This window comes from Dicentrarchus labrax, unplaced genomic scaffold, assembly GCF_905237075.1.
Source record: "Dicentrarchus labrax unplaced genomic scaffold, dlabrax2021, whole genome shotgun sequence".
In the NCBI taxonomy this organism is placed as follows: domain Eukaryota; kingdom Metazoa; phylum Chordata; class Actinopteri; family Moronidae; genus Dicentrarchus; species Dicentrarchus labrax.
In genome coordinates this window covers 6,112,905-6,137,063 of record NW_026136715.1, presented here as the reverse complement: position 1 = coordinate 6,137,063, position 24,159 = coordinate 6,112,905, and the positions used below count along the sequence as shown (strand labels likewise).

Below are 24,159 nucleotides of genomic sequence, written 5' to 3'. Positions count from 1 at the left end.
CCAACCTAATCCTGGTCTAAGGGTGACCCGAGGGAAGCCCTGCAGCGTTGCTCCTTTTACTCCTGGAAAGCTGTGATATCTACACACACACACGCACCCAGCATATATGTATATACATAGATGGCTGGCACAAATGGGCAAAAAGTTAATAACAGCAGCACACGCACGCACACACAAACACACACACACAGGACAAGCCCCTGGAGCTCAGAGCAGAGCCCAGCTGAGTACATCTGATATGTGGGTGCAACACTGATCTCTTGAATCTAGGCTACTGCACTGCAGTGCAGGCAAAAAGGAACAAGCCCTTCAAATCAGTGAAAGCCTGAAGTAAGAAGAAGGGCAATGATTACCCACCATGCCCCGTCTCTCCTCCTTTCCTGCTCTCTTTCTGTCCAAGCAGCAAGTGAATCACTGAAACTGCCATCTCTCCTCGCCCTACCAACACAGCTCACCATGTGACTAAGCATGACTTCCTCCCTGTTTGGGAAGGTGCATGGCGGATGATGCAGAGTTGGTGTGGACCAGAGCGTGAAATTGCTTTATTTAACATTAGGAGAATCTGTGTGTCCAAGTAATACCAACAGAACACTACAACCCATTTTGTTATTTATAAATTAAAACACTGTACATGTGAAGTAAAATCTCGCCGCAGCAATGCTGCGCTTATCCCTTAAGAAATTAATTTCAAATGCAAGCGGGTGGGCTTCTCACCTCTCTTGTTTCATTCATTGCTTTCTTTTGGGAGAAAGGCAAAGTAAGAGGGACAGACGACGGAGCTGTTTGGGGATTAAAATAAATACAGATGCGTGGGACGAAACCACTAGACTATCTCCGGGCTCTAACACCTGTTTATTGTCTGAATAGTAACCTGAGCAGATTAATATAGACAGCAGCGATTTACCAACAGAGATGTCACCGCATCAGCACTGTAACCCTGCCAGCTGCGACATACTTCTAAGGATTAGTTCAATGTTGCAGGCTTACCTGCGGCTGCAGTGTATACTTCTGGCAATGTGAAGTCTCATTTCTGCCAACTCACCTCCTCTAAGCACCAGCACGTTGACCTCACTGCCCACAGGCAGGTCTTTCAGAATGTCCACCACCTGGGAATGGCTCAACGTCTGGACATTCTGTCTGTTGATCTCCTTGATAACATCGCCCTTCAACAAGCCACGGCACCACTGGGCATCTAGGATCATCTTCACCTTTTGGCCCAGTGGGCAATCTGCGATGGCGAAGCCGAAACCTCCAGGGCCTTTCACCAAGGGCACGCTCACCAGCTCTGGCTGTAACAGAGTGGGGTCGGGGCCTTCTTGGTTGGGGAGGTGAGGAAGGTGGTGGAGGTGTTGGTGAGGATGAGGATGGTGGTGGCGTCCTCCATTGGTCATGGGTGGTACTGCAGCAGTCTGCCTGGGGAGTGTTCCTCCATCTGGGACTGTGTAGTGGGTGTCTTGTGGCGTGGAGGTCGAGGGGGAAGGGGAAGTTTCCTTGGACGTGCCGAGGCCTCCTGACGCTTCTTCACTGCTGTTGGAGTCCTCAGGCAGAGGATAGCCGCGGCACAAGACCATGTCCACATACTGGTTGATAGGAATGGACTGGAACATCTGCACCACATCAGCATGAGTCTTCCCCAGCACACACATCCCATTGATGTCCACAATCACGTCACCTAAAAGACCAAAGAGCTTTTACACATTTTGAAATGTCCAACTTTGACAGTGGGGACTGCGATCACTACAAAGGCAATTTTAATGAAGTATTTTATAGGAAGAGACACTAATGTCTCTGGTGTAGATATCACAATAAGTGAAATGATAATCATCTAGCTGGACTGTATAAGTAGAATCCTCTCCTTCTCTCTTTAGAAGACTCAAATATGTTAATGGGGATAGAGAGATGGAGCAAGAACATAAAATAGAACAAGATCACTGACACGCTGTTCTCTTCTTCCTCCTTTCATCTTCCTGTAACAGGGGAGACTATCAACCCCCTTTGCCTGGGTGAGCTATAGGCCTGGATGGCCGGCTGAATTGCTGACTGGCTAGCTGGCTAAAAGCCCAGTGGAGGATTCAGCCCACCTACACAATCAATACTCTTTCCTAGCAAACACAGCTAAGGTTTCACTCTTGAAATGAGCTCCACACCCTAATGTAGTGCCTGTTCAGACCCACTACAACTGCACTACTGAGCATCCACAAAATAATAGAGATATTGTAAGTGAAACATAGAGTCTCAGAAAAGTAAAACATTCGACCGTCAGCGGCATAAATAAAAAGCGCCAGGCCTGTCAGAAAGTCTTAAATCCAAAAGAAGGCTCCATGAAGTTGTTATAGTGTAGTGCTCCCTATTATAACCCAATGAAATTAATTACATTCATTTTTTGGTTTAATCAATTACCCTCCTTCTCAAGAGTAATGAAACACTGAAAATAATTACTCTCTCTCTGTTCCACTTTCATGCTGATTCTCAGCAGAAGCACTGGTGTAGCTTCAAGAGCATTCAATGCAATCAATATTACTGTAATATGAACCTTGAGGCACTTCAAAAACAGTAATTCAGATTACTACAATCACCAATGATCAAAGTATTTATATAGACAATAAAAGGAAATTTACTGAACAACTAACATGCGGGTGCTACTACAGTAGCGCTAGTCAGTATATAGTCGGCAGACTGGCAATGCCACATGTAGCATACATTTCATATGCACATACTTCAGATAAGCAGGTTGCCATCCGTCAGCCATATAAAGACAACCGCTCCGCAGGCCTATTAAATCTGTAATATATGGCTGCATATAAAATCTGGGTGTCAACCATAAACTGAACATGTGCTTTATTGACGTAAGTTTCCTATTTTTAGAGCTGCTCCACTGAACACTGCCTATAAACGCTTGCCTTCGCTTGATCAAGCAATGTGACATTCACAGTAATATGCCTGTTCTGTGTTTTTTCTCTAAATGTGTTTGTTTGTGTGTACTCAGGGTACACAAAACTGTCTAATACACAGTACGTATGCAGATGCCAAGCAGAATGTCACTGTCTGCACGGCATACATGCGAATGTGACACTGGATTATGTTTTGTTTAGACAAATAATCCTATTTGTCTCTCCTTAACTCTTCTTTCTAGCGATTCCTCTTTGTATGACTTTACAATGGGGACATGTAGGATTGCCTTTAGCCGCTAAGACAAAGTGTAATCCAGATACTGGTGTGCACTTTTAGAAACATTAGGTCTGTGAGGCAAGATTACCGGAGGCAATTTTGTTGTCGTGTGCAGCAGGCCCATCCGGAAGGACATTCTTGACCTGAAGGAACTCGTCGGGCCGGTCTCCTCCGATGATGGTGAACCCAAAGCCCTGGGGGCTTTTTCTAAGTGCTGTCTGCAGGATGGTGCCCTGCAGCTGAGATGGATCTCGCGTGAAGCCCCGCACACCCCTGCCAGGCTCCTCTGTTGTAGGAATGAAGTGGGAAAAAGAGAGGAGAGCTTGGCAAGTGATAATGCTCAGGGAAATGTGGAAAATATCTTTAACGACCTAATTACTGTAATTACTATATACTAAATTGCTTCAATTTTTTTAAACATATTAAACAGTTCTACTCTAACAATAAATAATGAGATATAAAATTCAGCTTTCATATTAAATTTGAAATGAAGTCACAGTTGCATTAATTCTTGAGAAGAGAGCAGCACATCTTTAAAGTTCACAGGTTCACGTGCTCTGACTGTCTATGTGGCATGTAAGCCACGTGTATGTGTAAATGAGCCCCGGATATGAAGAGAAACTGAAAAGCTTGCTCATAAATTTCCATCTGTCTCCATCACAACAACATTCGCACAGTGACAACGCGTCTGACAGCACGTCACTCACTGCTAGTAATTACATGAACACTCTAAAGAACATCATAATTTAAGTGCAAACTCAAACAAATAACACACACACACACACACACACACACACACACACACACACACACACACACACACACACACACACACACACAAACACACACACACACAGCAAGTCTACTGCCCTGTTGGCAAAGCCAATAAACATCCAGTTATTGCAAAATGTCTATATTTTGTACCAGTCTCGCCGCAAACAACCAATTCCTTTCACTGCAGTGATAAATCCGTCCTGAAATGTGCCTGACATTTTCCAGGTAAACTTTTCATTGCAAATTCCCTTTGTGGTGCCTGCAAGATGTGTAAATGGGGCAACTTTTGAGAAGACAGGAAAGGAATTATATTAGACAGCGTGTGTGTGTGTGTGTGTGTGTGTGTGTGTGTGTGTGTGTGTGTGTGTGAGAGAGAGAAAGAGAGCGAGATAAGAGCGTTGGAGACAGAGAGAAATAGAGTTAGCCTTGACAGAAAGAGGGAAATTCTAACTAAATCCTAGCTCGCCCTTCCCTGTGGTGCAAGCCTATGAGATTTTGAGTTATATGCTGTGTCCCTGCATACTGGGCTTCTTCTCTGGCAGTTCCCACACTGATAGATGGTGGGACATCAATCTCATTAGGGAGGGTAAAGATAGAAGTCCCCCGTCCCCCCCTTGTCCCTTCAACACCACTCTCAATGTGTCATGGGATGGTGATTTGCATAATTGCATTGCAATTGGCTGATAAACGTGACCGCTCTAAAGAAAAAAGAAAAAAATTATGCCAACTATGATTAACATGATATTCCCACATCGGATCTTTGTCAGTGAGATATTTTCCAGATTATATGTAAAGTCATGTTGCGTAACTATATGTATGCAGGTGCAATAACATGCAATTCCTCATGACTATTTAAGGTGTGCCCATGTGTGTTACATTTATGTTGTTTGACAGGATTAAGTCACGTCAGACCGCCCAGGCATTTCATGTTCACACACTATCAAGAGACTGTCGACATTGTTTCTTACATGATCGCCATGAAAGCAACACTGACAGAGAAGTACAGCAAGAGGGGGGAGTGGGCTACAAACCAAAGCCATGTTTACATGGTCTTGATTAAGCTGTGGGCCACAAAGGGACAGTGTGTATTCTCAGGGGTGAAGTGATTATATGAAATGTCAGGCAGGATTGTCAACGCTGTAATTATGGCTGAGCATAGTGCTGTGCTTTGCTCCTGTGCTCTGCGGCATTGTCTGGGAGGTCAGGCTAGCAATCCTTGTCAAAACAGTGTTTAGATGCCACCTCACGCATGTCCACACACTTGCACAAGACCACTAGCCATTAATTCTCATTAACAAGGGTGGGAAGGTGCAGAATGGACACGGGGAGGCCGTCGAAGCTGGAGGCGGCTGTACACAGAGGCAATATCATCCACAGACTGCAGAGAGGCTCAGCTGTGGGAGGTGGGGTCTGCAGAGTGAGGCAGACAGTTCTGTCCAAAGGGTGTGGGAAATACAGAGGCTGGTTTGAATACTAATGTGGTCATGCTTTGTGTGTGCACGCACGGGACTTTATGATAATTCATACTCATTTTACAACAACACAGGGCTTCCGCCTTGTCAGACCTTTATATTGACTGAGAGGAGAGTGATTAGACCAGTCGAGCAGCAGCATTCACCACAGGTGGTAAATGATGAACAGCTGACCGAGTAGAGATGCAATTTATGAACATAAGTCACTTTCAACCACAGTCACCTCTTCTTCCTTTTCTGTGTCTCTACCCTCACACTGTTCTAAAGAGATCTTTGAACTGCGGTGAATGACTGGGGAATAATGCATTTTCAAAGAGTCCTCCCTATTTCATAATCTACTTGTCAAAATGAATTCTGCCGCCCAGTGAACCGCTGCGCCATTATTCAAATTGAATATCATGGCTTCAGATGCTACAGGCTGTTTATCAGTAGCCTATCAACTGTTAGAACATCTTCCAGACAGACATCTCAGCATGAAGGAGTATTTGGATAACACATCTAATACATTATTATACAATTTTTTTTTTAACTGAACAAAGAGCTAGAACTATAAAGCCACAACCTGTGTCCCGACTCTTAATAGTGCTGTCACCTGTGCTCTCTTGCAGAAAGAAGAGTTGGAAAAACACAGCCAGATGTAAAAGTTACAAGTGTAAAGCACAATGGGTTAACCTGTTGACATTGCTTATCAATATCACCCTCGTCTGATAAGTTAACTCCACACTGACAGCCAGTTTTTTATATTATGTATATTTGAAAACCCTCATGTGTAATAAATGTTGCATAGTTATGGCTGAAGTCTGGTTTTAATAGATCTTGTGAGGTTGCTAATTTAATTCCAAAGTGAAAAAGTGTTCACATGCATCTTCTCTTGTTAGTTCCTAATTCAGTTTGACTGCACGCTAACATCTGCAAAACAGCATCACACAGTAGAGCTGAGGCTGATGGGAATTCTGACCTGATGATGGTGCTAGATGGAAAGTTATCACATTTCAACATACATACTTCCTTTCTCTTTTTAGGGATCAAAGACAGAAAATATACACTCATCATGTGTTAGTTTGTGTTTCCTCTCTCTCTCTTAAATTCCAGGATGCAATTTAGAGCAAATGATTTCACTTCCTGTCCATTTCCCTGATGACCAGCTAGAGAAAAACTTCCTGGCTCAATCTAACCGATGACATTTAATGTGAACATTGCAGAACTGACTATAGATCTTTCAATTTGTTCACATAACATTTAAAAAATAAAAGGAAATTAGAAAAGACAAGAATGATCTCAGTCCACTGGAGATGCTTCCTTACTTGCAAAGTGCTGTAAATAACACTTTTGCAGTTTCTGCTCCAGAGGGCATGGTTGAGGGTGCAGTTACCTGAGGGCGTGACAGCCGGTGGCGGTACTGCAGTGGGAATGTCGACGCTCAGCTTTCTCTTTGCTTCCATTACTGGATTCTCAAACTGGGTCTTCTGATTGATGTGGCTGCACAAGGGAGGTGGTAACAACATTAGATGAACAAGAGCTCTAAATAGTACAGCAAGTTCTTAAAGGAAGCTGTAATGTGCATAGGCAATATGTTTCCATCCTGTTTTTTCTGGCATACTTTTATACGTTTATCACACATCCTGCTATTTATATTCATTCAGCTACTTACATCACTTGACTACACACAGGCTGAGTGCCAGCCAATGTTTCTGATTTTGTGTTCGTCTGTGGTGTTACCTTTTGGCCCCACACAAACACAGCTTGTCCATGCTGGTGATACTGTTCTTTGTCTGTCATGCAAACCTGTGATTTGACTATGAGGGCTAAGTGTCACATGACCTATGCTGGGCAGACAACACGTCCCATAGAATGCAGGCGGTTCTAATACAGTATGAAAACCACACACCCAAACCTGTCTATGACAAAGGTTTAACACATACACATGGATTGAGAGCAAGTCTAAACCTAAAACTAAAAAAGTGAGTGACCTGTGAATTCACAGAGAATTGGATAGAGAGGATCAGTGGCAATCTTTACTGTGATAGCCCACATCGCATAATATGATTAAAATCTGCTCAATGCATTATAAACCCAGGATCAAAGATTTAACAGTAAATAGATGTAAAAGCCCCCTTTATATTACATGCCCAGGGATGTCTTTCTTTTCAGATCTTTCCTTTCTGAAAATAAACAATCTAGCTAACCTAGGATCAGCGGCTTTAATATGGGGAATTCACACCAAACTCAATCTAAAAGAAATTAATGATTTGCAGGTCACACCTGTGTGCTGAAACATTTCCTGCTACCCAGAGAATGTGCCTCCACAGTTAGATGGTAATGGAGAGGTAGCTCATCTGCGTAATGAGCTTTAACAGTTGTAAATCCCAGTCATGACAGCACCTTGGGAAGACAAAATGCATTGATGCTGCATAGTGAATCAGCCACATGCTGAGACACTGATGGTATATATGTGTTTGTCCGTGCATGTGCGTGTGTGCGTATTCAACAAAAAGTACTGCACTCTTGCTGCGTCTGACTCATGCACAGAGATACCCTCCCCATTAAGTCTGGAGAGATAAACATTCCCCTCTCTTTCATTTCCACTCTTTCATTTCCTATGCTGCTCTCTGTCTCACTCCTTGATTGCCACACCTCATGTTTTGTTTGTCAGTTGAGGAAATAATGAGACTTTATGTGCCGTCGATGCAGTTGGTCGTTCATTCACAACGAAATTTACCAGACAAAGAGACAGAGACAGAAGAGAGGCAGCCTCTCAATGACCCTCTTGCATAAACAGGCGTGCTGATGTCCCCCTCTGCCTGCAGGTCTCTCCCTCTTTGTCCACAGTAATGGGACTAAAATGAAACATTGTGCTCTTGTTTACACTCTTGATCAGAATGGAATCTCACCCTTGTTTCCCTCTCAGGGACCCTAAACCTCCATTGTCTGTTGTCTTCACTGTCTCTTTCACATACACACACAAAGCTGTAACCCGCCAGTGTTATCTGTACTGGCATAATTGGTTTCTGCAGGACTGTGGGAAACTACCTTATGGACAATAGCACACGCCACTATCACATACAGTAGTCCGTAGGTCCCCTCAGGTTCAATAATGCCACATTTAATACTTCTATACCATTGTAATTCAGCGATGCAAGCTTTAAGTTGAGATGTGAATATAATGACACAACTCATTTAAAAAGTGTATCATAGTGAAATCAAACATGCAGCCACAGCTCCAGAGGACCTACACAGGTTGATTGAAGCCCTGGTATGAGCCTTTTGACTTTCACTTCAGCAAAGATACAAAGAGACTGAATATGAGCCTGCAGTAAGCCATATCCTGCACAACAATCCACAGCTGTAGCCCTCTGGGTCCCTTCAGGCACAGGGAGAAGTTTACTCACTCTACGTAGTAGGTGCCGAACTGGGGGTCCTCAATCTTCTCCCAGCCGTAGGGCAACTCTGGAGGGAGAACAGACAGGGAAAAGGCAGATGCAAATCACTTCAGATGCTGCTGAGGCACTACATGGACAATCGGACACATGCAATGAGGCATGGTGCTTTGACTGGCAGCTTCACAGCATGCTTACCTACACATAGAAAACAAGAGGCCTGCTTTTATTTGTCACTGTGTCTTTAGGGCTTAATACACACTGTTAAGGAGTCAGGGAGAGAAGGAGAGAAATGCTGAGTTTTTATACAGCCTCCCTGGAAAGTAATAGCCTTTCTCTCCAGCAGTGTGTCTGTGTGCAAAATCTTGAGTTTCTGCTGCTGTGTGACAAACACACGCGGCTCAGAGGAGATCTTTACGCAAGAGGGGCCATAGAAAATTGCCTTTTGAGAGATGCTGCACTGATGAGCTCCCTGCATGTGTCCCAGAAGCCATTAGGAGGGGAGGGGTAGGCTGGAGACCGGAGGTTTGCGCTGTGTCACCAGCACGACTGTGACCAGGCCCGTTCAGCTGTTCAATCGCCGTCTGTTAGCCAGCGCCCTCTTCAGAGAGGCAGGGATGTGGCTCATGCACACACTGGTCTGTGCAGCAGGGAGTTGGGATGAAGTGTAAGTGTGTGTGGGTAGGGAGGAGAGTGTATGCGTGGGACTGAGGGCCCACGCAGTGCTACTACCACACCACAACTATCTTAAGATATTTTCTCACCTCCTTCCTCGCATTTCTCAGGAGGCTTGGCCTTCTTGGCAAGGCGGGGGTCCAGCCAGGTAGTGGTCTTGCTGTTATGACTGAAGTACAAAGAGAAGACAGGGCTTTAGGTGCAAAAAAAAAAAACTGTTAAGATACCGTGACAATTGAGCAATTAGCACTGGCAACTCTCAGGAGCCTCTTCACCCAGGAGCTATTCCACCAGCTCTAACAAACAAACAGAGCTGAAATCTCCCTGAAAACACAAAGTGTGGCTAACTTCTAATCTTTTGGGATTAAATGGCTTATTAAAGAAGTCTTTAAAAACATTAATACAATTTTGACAAAGCTCAGGGGAGGTAAAAGGAAGAGGGGGAGAGAGAGAGAGAGAAGGAGAGAGAATGCGGTAGAATTAAGGTGGAATACATGGACCACAGGAAGAAAAGAGTGAGCAGCTGCGGAGATCATAAAGAGCCAAACTGAGAGAGCAGGTCAGGGGTGGCGGGCTCCATTTAGCCTGTTGTTTCTCTGGCTGGCAGAATGAGCTATTGATTTAGCAGCGAGCAGCAGCACCTGGCTCTGTCAGCGGCTCAGCATTGACTGCTTGCCACACTAACGGGCCAGGTAAACAATGCAGGCCTGCTGCTTTTAGCACTAGCCAACAAACCCGACATCAAACACAGGGGAAATAAAAGAAAAACTTAATCGAGAAGCACACAACTGCCGTACAAAGCCTACAGAGAGCTTCCACGTCCAACACCTGCTTTGATACAGTACAAGGGAATGCGCTGGATGGGGAGCAGAGAGGACTCGCTGCCAGATCTCTCAACACATCTGGCTTACCATGGCGGTAAAATGATGAATTGGGAGAGTACTGGGAGTGGTATTAGCACAATGCTGATGTAATGGGAGTGTAATAGGATCAAAACAACGCAAGCAAGTAGAAGTAGAGAGGCTACTTACTCTATGAAATAGACCATGCCCGTCTCTGTGTAGGCCATCTCCCAGTTTTTAGGCAAGGACTCCTGACTGTCGTCCTGTGTGTTCCATGCACGCAAGTCCATAGCCCCGGCCGACTGGTTGTAGCTGGGCACCGTCTTCCTCCATTCCGCCTTGTCCTTGTGCTCTGTGGCCCGGCATGGGGAGAGGGACACGGGCATGGAGACAGAAAGAGGAATGGGTTGTGAGTAGGGGTATGGGAGATGGTAGAAGGAGAAAGAGACAGGAGGTGAGAATGTGGCGCCATTGGAGCTCCTCTGGGCTCCTTGCATCTCTCCCTGCTGCTGCTGTCGCTCGAGCTGATCTTCCTCTGTACACTGGGTGGACGGTTACATCCACAAGAGAGGAAGGGGTAGAGAGAGAGAGAAAGGGAGAGTACACAGCGAGAGGACGGAAGCACAGCAATTGCCATAGGATTTGCATGTCAGCAGCAATGTACTAGGAACTGCCTCCCAGGCAAGGGCAGCTCTGACCAATGCTTCAGCCCTGCCGCGAGCACCACATCACAACACTATTAGTAGTACACAGGCTGCTGCAAGTGTGTGTGTGTGTGTGTGTGTGTGTGTGTGTGTGTGTGTGTGTGTGTGTGTGTGTGTGATTTGCCTAATCTTGATGTGTGTGTGTGTGTGTGTGTGTGTGTGTGTGTATGTGCCTGTCTGTGTGAGGCTCTTATCTGCAGGTTTTCATCTAGCTGTGTATGACCTAGCTTCATCATGGCATTGAATGCTCAGTCTGTTTGGCTGGGGTAATTGAATGGCAGGAATGGAAAGTGACAGCTGTTGACTGGGAGAAGCCAGGAGCTTTTTTGTACTGAAATTGGGGCCACTTTTTCATGATGGAACCAGAAGGGGGTTTCTGCACTTATAAAGTCAGAATAAATGACCACATACAGACACTTGCTCTAGGCTATAGCAGCTTTCAGCCCTTGCAGAGAAATATAAACTGGGCTGTTGCAGACGTGGGTATGCAGGCTTCATGAACTGACAAGAATGCTAAAAGGAGACAAAAGAAAAATGGCTGTTAACAGTAATGCATGGCTATTATTAAACTGCCTTCAAGGCATGGTAATATGTCTGTAACCCATTTTGTTACATCCTCACCACTATAACAATCCAATTCATCCACATGCTGACAAAGGTATGACAAACTGCATTTGAGATCAGACAAATCATGAACTACAGAATTAGGAGTGACATCCTTCTACAATGAGTGTTTTTTCTTGGCTGGGCTCCATCATACCACCATTACTGCCCCAGGCCACAGAGATGATGTGTCTCTGACAGTGTTTCTTTCTGTGGCTCTTGGACGTGACACGAGCAGTTACATGCCCACTGAGCACTTGGTTTTTTGAAATTAATTTCCTCTCAGACCCCTGATATGTAACCTAGTCTCACAATGATGTGTCTTCCTCCTGTCAGTGGTAGACAATATATACAAATAGTTTTATGAGTTGAATTAGACTTTATGTTCCTCAAAGTGTGGGCAGGCCGATACGATTGCTATTGAATTTGACAGTCTATTGATGTTTCCATGACATACCTGAACTGTATGTGATGAGTGACAATAACAGCAATAACATGGCAATAAAAATTATTTCATAAAATGTCTTGTGCGGCAAATATCTTGATATCTTGACATGATTTTTGACTAGAATCACCAAAATACACCAAATAACAAAATTCGCAATGTAATGCAATATGCATCTGTAATTAGCTGTTTTTGCAGCACTGGGTCATTTGAGTAGAGTGGCTCATTTGGCATTTGACAATCTGGAGTGGCATTGCCATAGTGCACCAGGCCAGGGTGAGTTTGAGGCTGCTCAGAGGACAGAACAGCTGCAGGAGCCTGCTCTAGCAAAGGGGCCAGACGCTGCTACTTTATTCAGTTGGCTGGTTTAAAAGGGGGAATGGTATGATGAATTTATATGGATAGTTGTAATGTAACATGTTGTGACATATTGGCATGCACATACATAATTAGGACCATCAACATTTTATTGTTTAGTGTTTTATAATAACACACTGCAGTTAAAGGTTTTGTAACCACTTTTACAAGAAGGACCATTTACTATTAGCTGAAACATGTTCTGATTTTGTTTGTGCCGTGAGCCATATGAGGACATCCTTGTGGGGGAATCAAACAAGGACAAAGTCTATGCCTCGAACAGAGGGATTGCTTCTATTGATCTCTGACAGACTTTGGCTCCGTCTCGACTTTGCAGGGCGGTGATTTAGTGCTGACCTTGCATGCAGAACAGCTAATCCTGAGAATGTTTGTTTGGAGAAAAGGATGATAAGGAGGAAAAGAAAAAAGGTCCTGCTGTTTTGCATTCTGAGAATAATATAATGAACTGCCTGGCAAAAAAAATTAATCAAGAGCACATGGAGCACAGCTGCATTACAACGAGCTGTAAGAATTGCAGAAGCGGGAAAAGAAGTTGTCATCTCTCACCAGCCAGGCCATTGACCATAGGAGGCCTCTCTTCTTCCTCTTCCTCGTCTGGTGCGGCACTGTCCTTTCTGTCCATTTTACTGACAGACGTTGTGCGTTTTCGCTGGACCTCGGTGTCAAATTCCTCATCAAAGAGAACCTGGTCCACCAAGTCCGGCTGCACGGGGCTCGGCTCTGCAGGGGGCTTAGGTGTTCCATAGTAGTTGCCTGGAGGGGTACAGACAGAGACAGCAAAATATACTCGTAAATAATTTTTACATAACATGTAAAGGCTTTCTTTGACTTTCCATAACACTAACTTACCACTAAAGTACCCTCCACTAATAAATAACATAACTAACCCAAGATCTATTTCTAATCTTAATCTTCGACCCATGTTCTAACCCCACAACATCATCCTCATGGAAGAGAGGACTTTGAAACTATTGAATAACCTTGCTTGGAAGATTTTTCTACTTTTCTGAGCATATCTGGTCCTCATGAGTACAGGAATACCAGAATACACACACACATATTTAAAGGTTAAATACTGTAGGAAAGAATTGCTGGTCTTCTTCTTGGCTTTGCAGTACACCACAGAATAGGAAGAGACAACTCAGCACCAGGGCAGCAGCAAAACCACTATGCTGATACCATATCAAGAGGAGACCGTCTCACCTCAACTATAGCAGTTGTTTAAATTTCTTTAAAGTCACAGAGGACAAATCATATCTGGCTGAGTACTCTTTGGAACAAAATGAGGCTGAGCATCTGCTGTCATAGCTCAGGTTTTGGAACAGTTTCCTACATAAGGGAATGGTGTTTTTTTTTTCCCTCAGCTTCTTCCCCTCAATTTGATCATTCCCATTGGGTACCACTATCACTGTCACTACTGACCCACACTGTTGGTTCAGGGAGAGTTTACTCACAGTACCATATGTCTCATCCAGCACACAGAGAGAGTCATGTTGTCTCCCCAGACCCAAACTTGCAGATTAGATGCACCTACCATCTAACAGGAGCTTGTAATGTATTCAAATTAACATGATCCCTTGCAATGAATTATGGGTTTATTTCAACCAAACGAGCATTGGTGATTGTTGGAAAGAATGTTTTAGAGAGTTTTATTTTGTTTCTGTCCAGTTTGTATTTGTATTGTATGAGTGTTTTATGATTATCTTCGAGGTAAATTAGTGGTTTTGTCAATGGAGTCTGGTGAGCAGTTGCGTGCTCTAGTGCGAGATCTAGCAGCAGTGAATTTTGTATATACAGTATAACATTTAATGTCAAAAAGTATGCTTTTATATGTTATTATTATTATCTTCTAGTATTATGATTCATTACTGTAGCCTCTCAGATCAAAGCAAAAAGCCTGGACTGTTGCATTGTCATATTTACTGCTTTATTCTCAGGGGAACTGTGACTACAGCATTTATACCAAAGTAGCTTCTCAAGCACTCATTTGCCCCTTTGAGTCCATCAGCTTGCCTTTGCTGTCATGTTGGTGCCTGAGGCAGCAAACAGCCTTACTCCACAGAGCGAGTCTTCGTCTTTCCTCAACTATAGGAGAGAGGTGACCCACTTTACCACTCACTACCTTCTCTCTTTGTGTTAGAAAATAAGGAATAACAGAAAGGATGAAAACTTAAAAGCACAAGAGGTGATATAGTAGTTGGGAAATTAAAGTACAAATATTGGTCAGCTGGTTGTTGTTGTCTCTGTGAAACCACAGTCCTCATGTGTTTGTGTGGGATTGCAGCGTGGTTAAAACTGAGCTGTGTCTGAGTGGCTGAACATTGTTTTGTAACAGTTAAACGGCACACCAGGGAGTGGACAGATACTGTGACGAAGGAGTCTACTGGGAGGAAGAGAGTGAAACGAGAATGGGAACAAAGGACCGGAGTGAGAAAAAGAGAAATCTTGTGACAAGGGAATTAAGGTTCCGCACAAAGAAAAATGGGGGAACAATCTTTATTTGTTAGAGTTTAATTTCTCACATTTAAATAAATATTTTCAAAAGCCTATTAAACTATTGTTTGCCATATTGAAAGTACAACAAAAAAGATTGGATACCGACTGATTCGCATTTGAATACAAAGTCACACATGATTAAGGTAATTACATTAATCCTTGTTTTAATTTATGAAATATTAATATCAGTACCTTACTAAAAACCATTAAATCCTTTACTAGGTTTGTAATTAATAGGATGCTTTCTAATGGAACGCAAACCGAGGGAGTTAAATTAGAAGTGGTAATTTGCTCTGTGCACTCCTCAGTTTCTGAAGCTCACACAAAAGGTACACGTAGCCTCTGTAAGTACCTCTTAGCAAAGAGCTGGGAGACAGTGGCCACAATAAGGAAGTGCACTGAGATAGATCGCGCTGTAATTATACTGTACTAATGAGCCACAGTCTGAAAAGCAGTCACTGATGAGAATTTATAACTTCACCCAGTGTGGATGTAAAAGCATAGAAACTGAGAAAAAAAGAAGTGAAAAGACTGGAGGCTGGGTGTTTTTAACTTCACCTAAAGAATTAAGTAAGATGTCTCTTTGCAGAGTCGGGTCTTTGGGCTATGTTCATTAATTGAGCTGTTTTGTGTGAATCTCATGTGGCTCCTCATTTAATTTTACTTCAAGTTATTTTAACAAAATGGCGCTTAATTTAGCATTAATATCCTGTGACTGTGGGGCACACGCAGTCAGTCTGTTATTTCATTTAGTGCAATGTATAATTTCATTGTAATACACAGTAGTAGTTACTAATTATCCACAGTCCCATTAATAGAATTAGAGTGCTCAATCCTATTAATATTCTAATGTGACAAAAAAGTCCCCCGTCCTTCTTTTGATGTGACAACTGTATAGTATGTTTTATCATATCAAAGATTTCAACTAGCCCCGGCAATAAAAATTCCATTTAATTATTTAAAAAAAGCCAGAACGCGGGCAACAAAAATTGGCAAGATCAAACAGATGGATATTTGTGATTCTAATAGATAAATCATAAATAAATCAGTGAACGAACAACTGAAGAATATCAGATTAAATAATACTTGACATGTGACAGGAGCAAAAACAAGATTAAAACCAGGAAATAATAAAAGCAGATCACAGACTGAACTTATTTTAGTACATTCTACATTTAAGTATTGAGAATACTATACAGTACTGTATATGGCTCTTATTTCAACTTAAAACACATATGGCTTGTGCTCATAAAAAGCATCATCTTACATTGCTGCTGTTGGCTGGTTAGTACAATTTTAGCAAAAGGGGAAGGAAAAGCCAAATCTAACAGATAGTTTACTGAAAATGTGTGGTCCAGAATGAGTCAATAATCTTCTAATTCCAGTGTAGTTTTGTCTGCCTAACCATCCCCATCTTAACAGCTCATCTAGTGACGTCAAGGCTGCTGCTACGCTTTCTCTCACGGCTGATGCCATCTTCTCTTCAAGAGAGCGCTGATCTAACCTGTCTGTGATACTGATATATAATTATGCCTCATTAAAAGATGTCCAATGTCTCATTAACGGGGACAAAGACCTTCCCTGCCCGGACGCCAGGACAAATTCTAAAATCAGTCCTAATTTGAATAGGGTGTCTGGTCACCCTTTGGCAGCCCCGATGATGTCAGAGTGGCCACCTCAAATCTTCCACCTTAATTACTTCCTTAGAATAATAGGCTGTTCACTCTGGAGAGGAAAAAAGGGAAAGCAAAAAGCCTCACCATGCTACCGGCTCCCCATGACCATGTGCATTTGTGACGAAAATAGACACCTGTTGATATGGGCACTGAATCAACACGTCAACATGCTGGAGAAATAAAGCAAAAAGTTACAGCAAGAATTACTGGAACATCTTGGAAGGAATCATTCTTCCGACAAGCTGTTCTCTAATGACGGATCAAATTTCCGACCTTGGGATTCTACAATATGCTGTGCTGTCAATCGCCCACTCACAAAAATGTCAGCTACATGAGAAATTATACAGTACACAACACGCATTTTACTACTGTAACTGAAAAACATTACAGCTCATCACACTGTAAAATTCAACATTTTTGGTTATCAACAGCTTATGTAAATTCAATCTTGCTTCCCTTTTTGTCACTCGGTGGCAAAATGACAAGTACCAGACGTGTTAAAGGTAACTGCAGCAGAAACAGTGCACGCGGAGGGCTGGTAATTTCAGCATGGTGTTATTACATTAAAGCTCTTTTTGCAGCCCTGTGAGAGTGGTGGGAGGATGGTATAAAGTAAAGCCCTTTTCATTTTAACAGCCTGGGCCAACACTTGCTTGGCACAGTCAGTGAATTACAGTACACAGCCATTCACTCATGTTACACATACAGGGTTGTGTTTGCTGCCAGTAAGAAGTAGTTTCATGTCAATTTAAAAAAAAACTTCCCGTTAAAAGGCTGTGCCCGGAGAGATCCCAAGTAGAAACCAAGGTCATGTGCATTTATGGGTGAGAAAGAACGCATGTGTGTGTGTGTCATCTGTTTTAGTCAGCAGCTGCCAGCATATCTCATCTCCAACTCGTGAGAATCTGAATAAAATGTGAGTTCAGCTGTGACCAGGGTTACATCTGCAGTGAGACATAACATCTTTAAATCTCAATATATCCTTCAGAATAAACTTTCATTATAAGCTGTGAGGGAAATGCTAGAGAGAAAAGATTCATGCGGTCATGGTCATTTAGCAATGTGAAATGCAAGCAAATGGATTTGTGGCAATGTTTTCAAACACAAATGGAAATTGGAGACACTCCTTATGTTGTGGAAGTTTGGGAAAACCTCTCAAGGGTTTAAGGTCTGGCTCAGCCTTCACCGACTCTCTCCCAAAGCCCCCCCACCCCCCACCCTCTCTCTGCGTTTATCCCTCTGCCTCTTTGAACCTGCCAACCACAGTCACAGACCCTCATTAATCATTGAGGATGGGCTTCCACTCTCTTGGGCAGGGCCCAGTTTTGCCCAGGCCTTCATCACTGACTGCCAGTGCCCCAGGCGGGTGAAGCCCATCTTGTGCGCCAGCCTTGGCACAGGGCACGGGCCCTGCTTGGCATGGATGCCCACACTTTGCAAGCCAACCTTGTCAACCCTGCATTCCTCTACTCCCTGTGCTTGTGTGCGTGCGTGTTTGTGGTGCACAGCTTCCCAATCCACTGTTAGATGACTTGCCTCTCATAAATAAACGTCCTCTCCACTTTATGTTCATCTCCTCAGTCTGTGTAGTGACACCCAATATAAATTACAAACCCTTCCTATCTTTACTTTCATCCTTATTTTTCTTATTAAGCTGCTGTCATCCATCCAAATCCCTCTCTTTTTATCCCACTATCTTTTGGTCTTCCACTTTCTGTCTCAGCTTTTTTTTGTTTTTGTTCTGCGCATAACAACACTAATCCAACTCTAATGTTATCAGCCGTGCAGAGTTGAGGTACTTCTTAATCTTTCAAGCCTCTGTTTTGCCAGTTCCTAGGAGTGGGCAGCTGTTGCTAGCGCAGCACCTTTGCACCCTCCCTCCTCTGTGGCTTCTGGCCCGTTGCCCTGTTTTGATCTAATCCACAGCTATGCAGCTTTGCCTCAGAACTTCACAAAGCCTATAATACCAAAAAAGACCCTATTATAAAATGATTGTAGGCAATGTGGTCTAAAACAAGGGGATGGTAAATGGTCATATCTTTTCCAGTGAAGTCCATGATTTTCAAAGGGAATACATTTTATATTGCACAAAGGGGATTTCATCATCTTGCTCCCATATCAAATTGGCCCCTAGCAGACCTACAACTGCAGACTGTAACTGTCAGCTAGAATGGATGTACCATAGCACTGTCCTGTCCATGTCCTTTTTTCTTTGTCCTTTTATGCTTCATTCGTGGTCAATTTTATATCTCCACTGCACCCTTGCAGAGGGCCACCTTCGCACTGACTCACTACCTTAAACCTCCAACATGTAATCGAGGCTTTTCCATGCCAGTCTTGATATGTAAACATTGACTGTGCAGGTAGCTAGCCTAATGCAGTTCCTTAAGCATGAGAGTAAAAAGTCTGCTGATCTGTAACCACCCAACTTTAGACTACTAGAAAACAAAGCCTGTGATATAATGGCATATGAAATACATACTAAATAAATGGTATAACTTGGGGAATAATAAGACATAAAAGTTAACACAATTCCATGTTTCCAGCCGGTATCTTCACATCAACTTTTGTTGTAAATACTGCACACTACTGCTGCTAGCTTTGAGTTTCAACAGAGACACCTGCCTTCCTTGAATTTTTCCTTGTCCATTTCAGCACCCTGTCTCTGTCATGAATGATTCATACTACTGGCTTTCCTGCAGCGTCCACAGTGAGGGGTAGAAAATTGGATATGCCCTAATTCACATACATGCACACACTTGCACACACGCAAATCTAATTCTGGAGAGATTCAGCACAGCCAAGGTAACAAGTATAACTCACACCCTGACACTTCCATCTTTCTGTAAAACAAAAACTGGCAAACTAATCTCGTTGTTTTGTGCAGTTCAAACTTTCCCATGCACTTCACCAACTTAGACCTGCTTGGAATGCAAAGAGTGAGACGGTTGGGAGATGAAAATGCAATGGTTTGACGCTGAGGAGTAATCATAAACACACACAATTTCCTTCTATTATGCTTGGTTAGGTATTTTCTAATCTTAGCCTCCTGAAATAACTTTCTATTATAGGTGAGCGATATGACAACAATCTATGAAACGCTCATTGTCTCAAATATTGGCTCCAGCAGAGCAGTGAGAATGAGTGTCACTCTTGGTTACAGATTAACCTGTGAATACATCAAGACCCTGTTGTTCACAGGTCTGGAGGATTAGTCACAGCTGTGAACACGGCCGCCCAGGTTGATACAGTGAGGCCCCGTCCAGACAGAGAGACATAACTTGCACTGAAGAAGCGGAGTATGTAGCAGAGAGAGAGAGAGAGATGAATGACTGACTGCAATGAAAAAGTAGGTTGGAATGTAATGTGGTTTTCCCTGAGCCCTCGACACTCCAAGTTCAGTTCCGTTCTGTTTTTGTCCCACAAGAGGAAAATTCTTTTTGCAGCAGGGTAGCATGGAGACAAAAAAACACAACAAAACAACAGAAGACATAAAAATGTGGATACTATATTAAAAATGGCAACAAATGAAAACAGGGATAAGATAAAAGTGCTAGGCTCCACCAACACACAGTTTATGGTATATTTAAATTAGGTGTGTTTATTGCATATAGCATTTACACCTAAACCTGCATCTCTGACTAAAAGGGGGTGATGTAGAATTCATTAAACAGGTAATCCAGGCAGTGTCTCCACAAATGCTAAACTATTTTTTCACCACCAGCCATACAATGTTTCACCAATGCCTTTCTGTGTGAATGGGCCCTTAGGACTAATTTCAGAATCTACAGTATATGAGCTGTCGCAACTAGTACCAGGTCTGTACTAATCAAGCACTAACTCACTCATGTGGACATCATTCATTGCGTGGTAAATATCTCTCACTCTCTTTCCCTGCATTCTAGAGTGTCTACCTGACTGTCTGTAGATCTGTTTTCGTGTGTGAAAAGTTTATCGAACAGTTTATCTGTGGAGACTTAGAGGTCAGAAGCCTGAACATTAATAATTAACTTTCTGAGGGCTTCTGAATCTGTGCTTTCAGTACACATACGGTTGTGTTACACTAAGCAGGGAAGGGCAAAGCAGATCCATTATTCATTCTGTTGACTGGTTCATAGGTTCAGGGATGAAGGGTCGGTCTCCCAGGGGTGGATGTGGGACAGAGGGCAGACTAGAGAGCTCTTACATGGCCAACACATTTCCGATAGAATGTGTATAGGACCAGGATGAAGTCAAACAAAATCATCTGGGAATATATTATCTCTGGTTCTTTCATGTTTACGTTGGCAGGTTGATGACATGTGCAATGTGTTGACTTCACCTGATGACCTAATAGTGCACAGCTCAGCAAATTCACAAGACAACTAATAACCAGGGGACCACGTGGGAATTCAGCCATGTCCCCAGGGCAGACTTGGACAATGTACTACACTATACTGTGCTGTATTGTATGCTGTTTCTATGCTCACTCTGCGGTCTTAAGAGTGAACTCTGGTGCGGTTTGTTTGTGGTGAGACAGCAAAATTGACCAACCACAGGATTTTATCGTAGTAAATATGGGATTTTAGTATGAATTCCAAGACTTAACTACAGTTAAACCCATCTGCAATCTGTATAAGAAGCATATAAAGCCTCTTTATGTAAGATCATTTGGTAACCATGGTGACATGTATACACTGTAAGCGTGTTTTTTTTTAACTGGTGCATCCCAGAGTGAAAAGAAGTTAAAGAGGTTGTGTGTTTGTATCTGAAGTATGTAATGTATTTGGCAGTTACTCATTAAATAGTATCCTCCCATCCTTCCCATAATATGGTGGTAAGACGCTTCTTTTTCATCCTGTTCCTCATTATTCATAACATGAGGTCAAGTTGCAGTCTTGACTAATAATGCTCTTTATCAGTTATTTCTTGGTAAGCTTAGTGAGAACATAAATATACGTATAACGTTAAAAGGCAGTGAAGTGTGGCATGACCTGCCGTCAGATTTGATGCAATGAATTGACCAAAAGTGGTGCAATTTGCAATGTTTTGATACTACAGCTAAACAAACATATTTCAGAAAATATGCAAAACTTCATCAGTGTTGTCTTAACACAATTGGCCATATAAGAACTTTGCTTTTCCTAAATAAAATTAGCAAGGTAATGGTGTGGATCAGAAAATATTATAATTCTTATCAAGGACTAAGTAAGCAAGGCTCAGAGTCTAATGAAGCATCTGATAACAACTTTTAGTATTTCACAACATTCAATACTTGACAAATCTTGGATGGAACTCAAAAAGCATGAAGGTTCAATGTGTAATACAGGGAAAGTCAAGACAGGTAGGTATATATATATATATATATATATATATATATATATATATATATATATATATGACAGATTTTCAGCCACTAATTCAAACCAACTCATATCAATGTAGTTCTTAAACTCTTTCAATTCATTTCCCCTATGTATCCACCATCTATAGTGTTGGATAGTTGTAGTATGTATTGTGTTGAGACGTACCATCATAGGTACCACTCTCCAGCAGCAGTCCACTTTCTTCCAGGTCACGGAATTCCCCCACACTGATGAAATTGTAGTCCACTCCTGGAACTTCCCCCTCTCTGGGCTGCCGAGTGGTGCCTGCCAACAACAACAACAACAACAACAACAACACAGTTTAAGACAGAGGGAACATCCAAACAAGTGGAATGTGTCAATCACCAGTGTAGGGGTGGGATGGGGGGGGTTGGAAGTGACACTGTATCCAACATGCCCATAGGGATGTGAGTCAAGTCCAAATACAGCACTCAGGGGTGCATCTGTGTCTACATCATGAATAGTCAACAGAGATGGGACCACGAAGTTATGAATCCATTATTAAAATATGAAACAGAGAGCACACAGCAGCACTGCTGTCAGAATACAGAGTAAGTGTAACTGATGGTAATGATAATGAACAGTAGTTTAATTGCACACTTTTATTTTTACTTGTGTACAACAGAACCTTTATTCCTTAAGGATGCAATTAAACACTATATGAATGCAATAAATAAATAAGAGAATTAGGGAAGCCTAACTTAAGTTAGGAAGTATATGAATGGATGAAATCTAACTTCACTGCTGACCTTCTGCATACTTGTTCAATAATTGCACTGCTTTTCCATTTGCCATGTACTTAACAAAGCAATTTCTTCTCAAAATCCCACACACTGCCTTGGTTTCCATGGCAATATAATAGAATATAATGACTTAACATAAGGGTATATTGGTGACTTGTCAGCATAATGCTACTTAAGTAAAAATCTTGTTTATACCAGACCTTTTTTGAGCAATCTCCATTTGCAATAAACCAAAGAATGAATTTGTGAACGCATACAATTAACTCATACATTTGTGCCCCCAGATCATCACTGTCAAAGTCCTTTCCAATAAGATCCTTACAGTAGTGGGGGAAGTACTCAGATCATGTAAAAAGCCCTAATACCACGCTGTAAAAATACTAAAAAAGTAGTAAAAGTCCTGCATTGAAAATTATACTTGAGTAGAAGTATGCAAGTATAATGAGTATTAAAAGTAAAAGTAGTAACTGCAGAAAAATGGTCCCTGTGACTGTTATACCATTATATATTATATATTAAATTATTATCACTCATGCATTAATGTAAAAGCTGGATTTTACTGTTGTAGTTGGTTGAGATGGAGCTAGTTTAAAAAAAACAAAACTATTTTGTATCAGACTGCAACTAATGATTATTTTCACTCTGGATTAATCTGCCAATTTTCTCCATTAACTGAGTGATTGTTTGGTTTGTAAAAATTCAGAAAATAGTGAGAAATGCCAGAGACCATTATCAATGCTTGTTTTGTCCAACTAATAGTCTAAACCTCAAAATTATTAAAATAATTAATTATCTTTTTTTTAATCAAATAGTTTCAGCTGCACTTTATATACATATACATATATTTATATACTGGTGGGTAGTTTTATTTGTAACATAATATTTAGCAAGCTTTTCACATTCAAAAATCTTAATTTGTAAAGTAACTTGTGACTAAAGCTGTCAAATAATTGCAGTGAAGTAAACAGTACAATATTTCCCTCTGCGCTGTAGTGGGGTATGAGTAGAATGTGGCATGAAAAGAAAGAAAAAACGAGGCTTAACTCTCCAAGGTCTTGGAGTGTACTGTTTCCTTCATGTTAGGATGGATGAAGTCTGAAACCATCTTGAATCAACAGTTACAATATGACTTCCAACTCTTTTCTCTTTTCCTCCCTTCCTTTTAAAAATTGACTTTTTTCACCTAAAACACACTCCCACTCCAAAAGTAAAGCTCTACACTCTATTCCAGTTCATGCAAAGTAGAGTCATTAAATCATAATCTACCATAAGTGCTGCATCTGGTTAAGAAATAGTCTTTTTTTGCCTTGCTGATGCTCTCATCTGTGAGACATTGAAAACATATTGTTATGAAAATGATTTCATGCTCCCCAACATGCCGACTCTGCTTACCGTCATCTTAGATGTAATCAGGGCTTTTACAGTACCTTAGCTGAACCG

At 42.1% G+C, this 24,159-nt stretch overlaps 1 protein-coding gene across 2 annotated transcripts in view; it reads right to left on the bottom strand.

The window, feature by feature from the left end:
* Nucleotides 1-24,159, bottom strand: part of magi3a (membrane associated guanylate kinase, WW and PDZ domain containing 3a) — a 104,770-nt gene that overhangs the window by 11,991 nt on the left and 68,620 nt on the right. For both annotated transcript variants that reach the window (XM_051426287.1, XM_051426285.1), the window contains exons 3-10: nt 22,121-22,240; nt 12,985-13,191; nt 10,498-10,660; nt 9,556-9,635; nt 8,804-8,861; nt 6,787-6,893; nt 3,257-3,454; nt 1,043-1,672 (exon numbers count right to left, since the gene is read on the bottom strand). In XM_051426287.1, the coding sequence (XP_051282247.1) occupies nt 1,043-1,672; nt 3,257-3,454; nt 6,787-6,893; nt 8,804-8,861; nt 9,556-9,635; nt 10,498-10,660; nt 12,985-13,191; nt 22,121-22,240 (1,563 nt within the window). The remainder of the gene's footprint in view (nt 1-1,042; nt 1,673-3,256; nt 3,455-6,786; nt 6,894-8,803; nt 8,862-9,555; nt 9,636-10,497; nt 10,661-12,984; nt 13,192-22,120; nt 22,241-24,159) is intronic.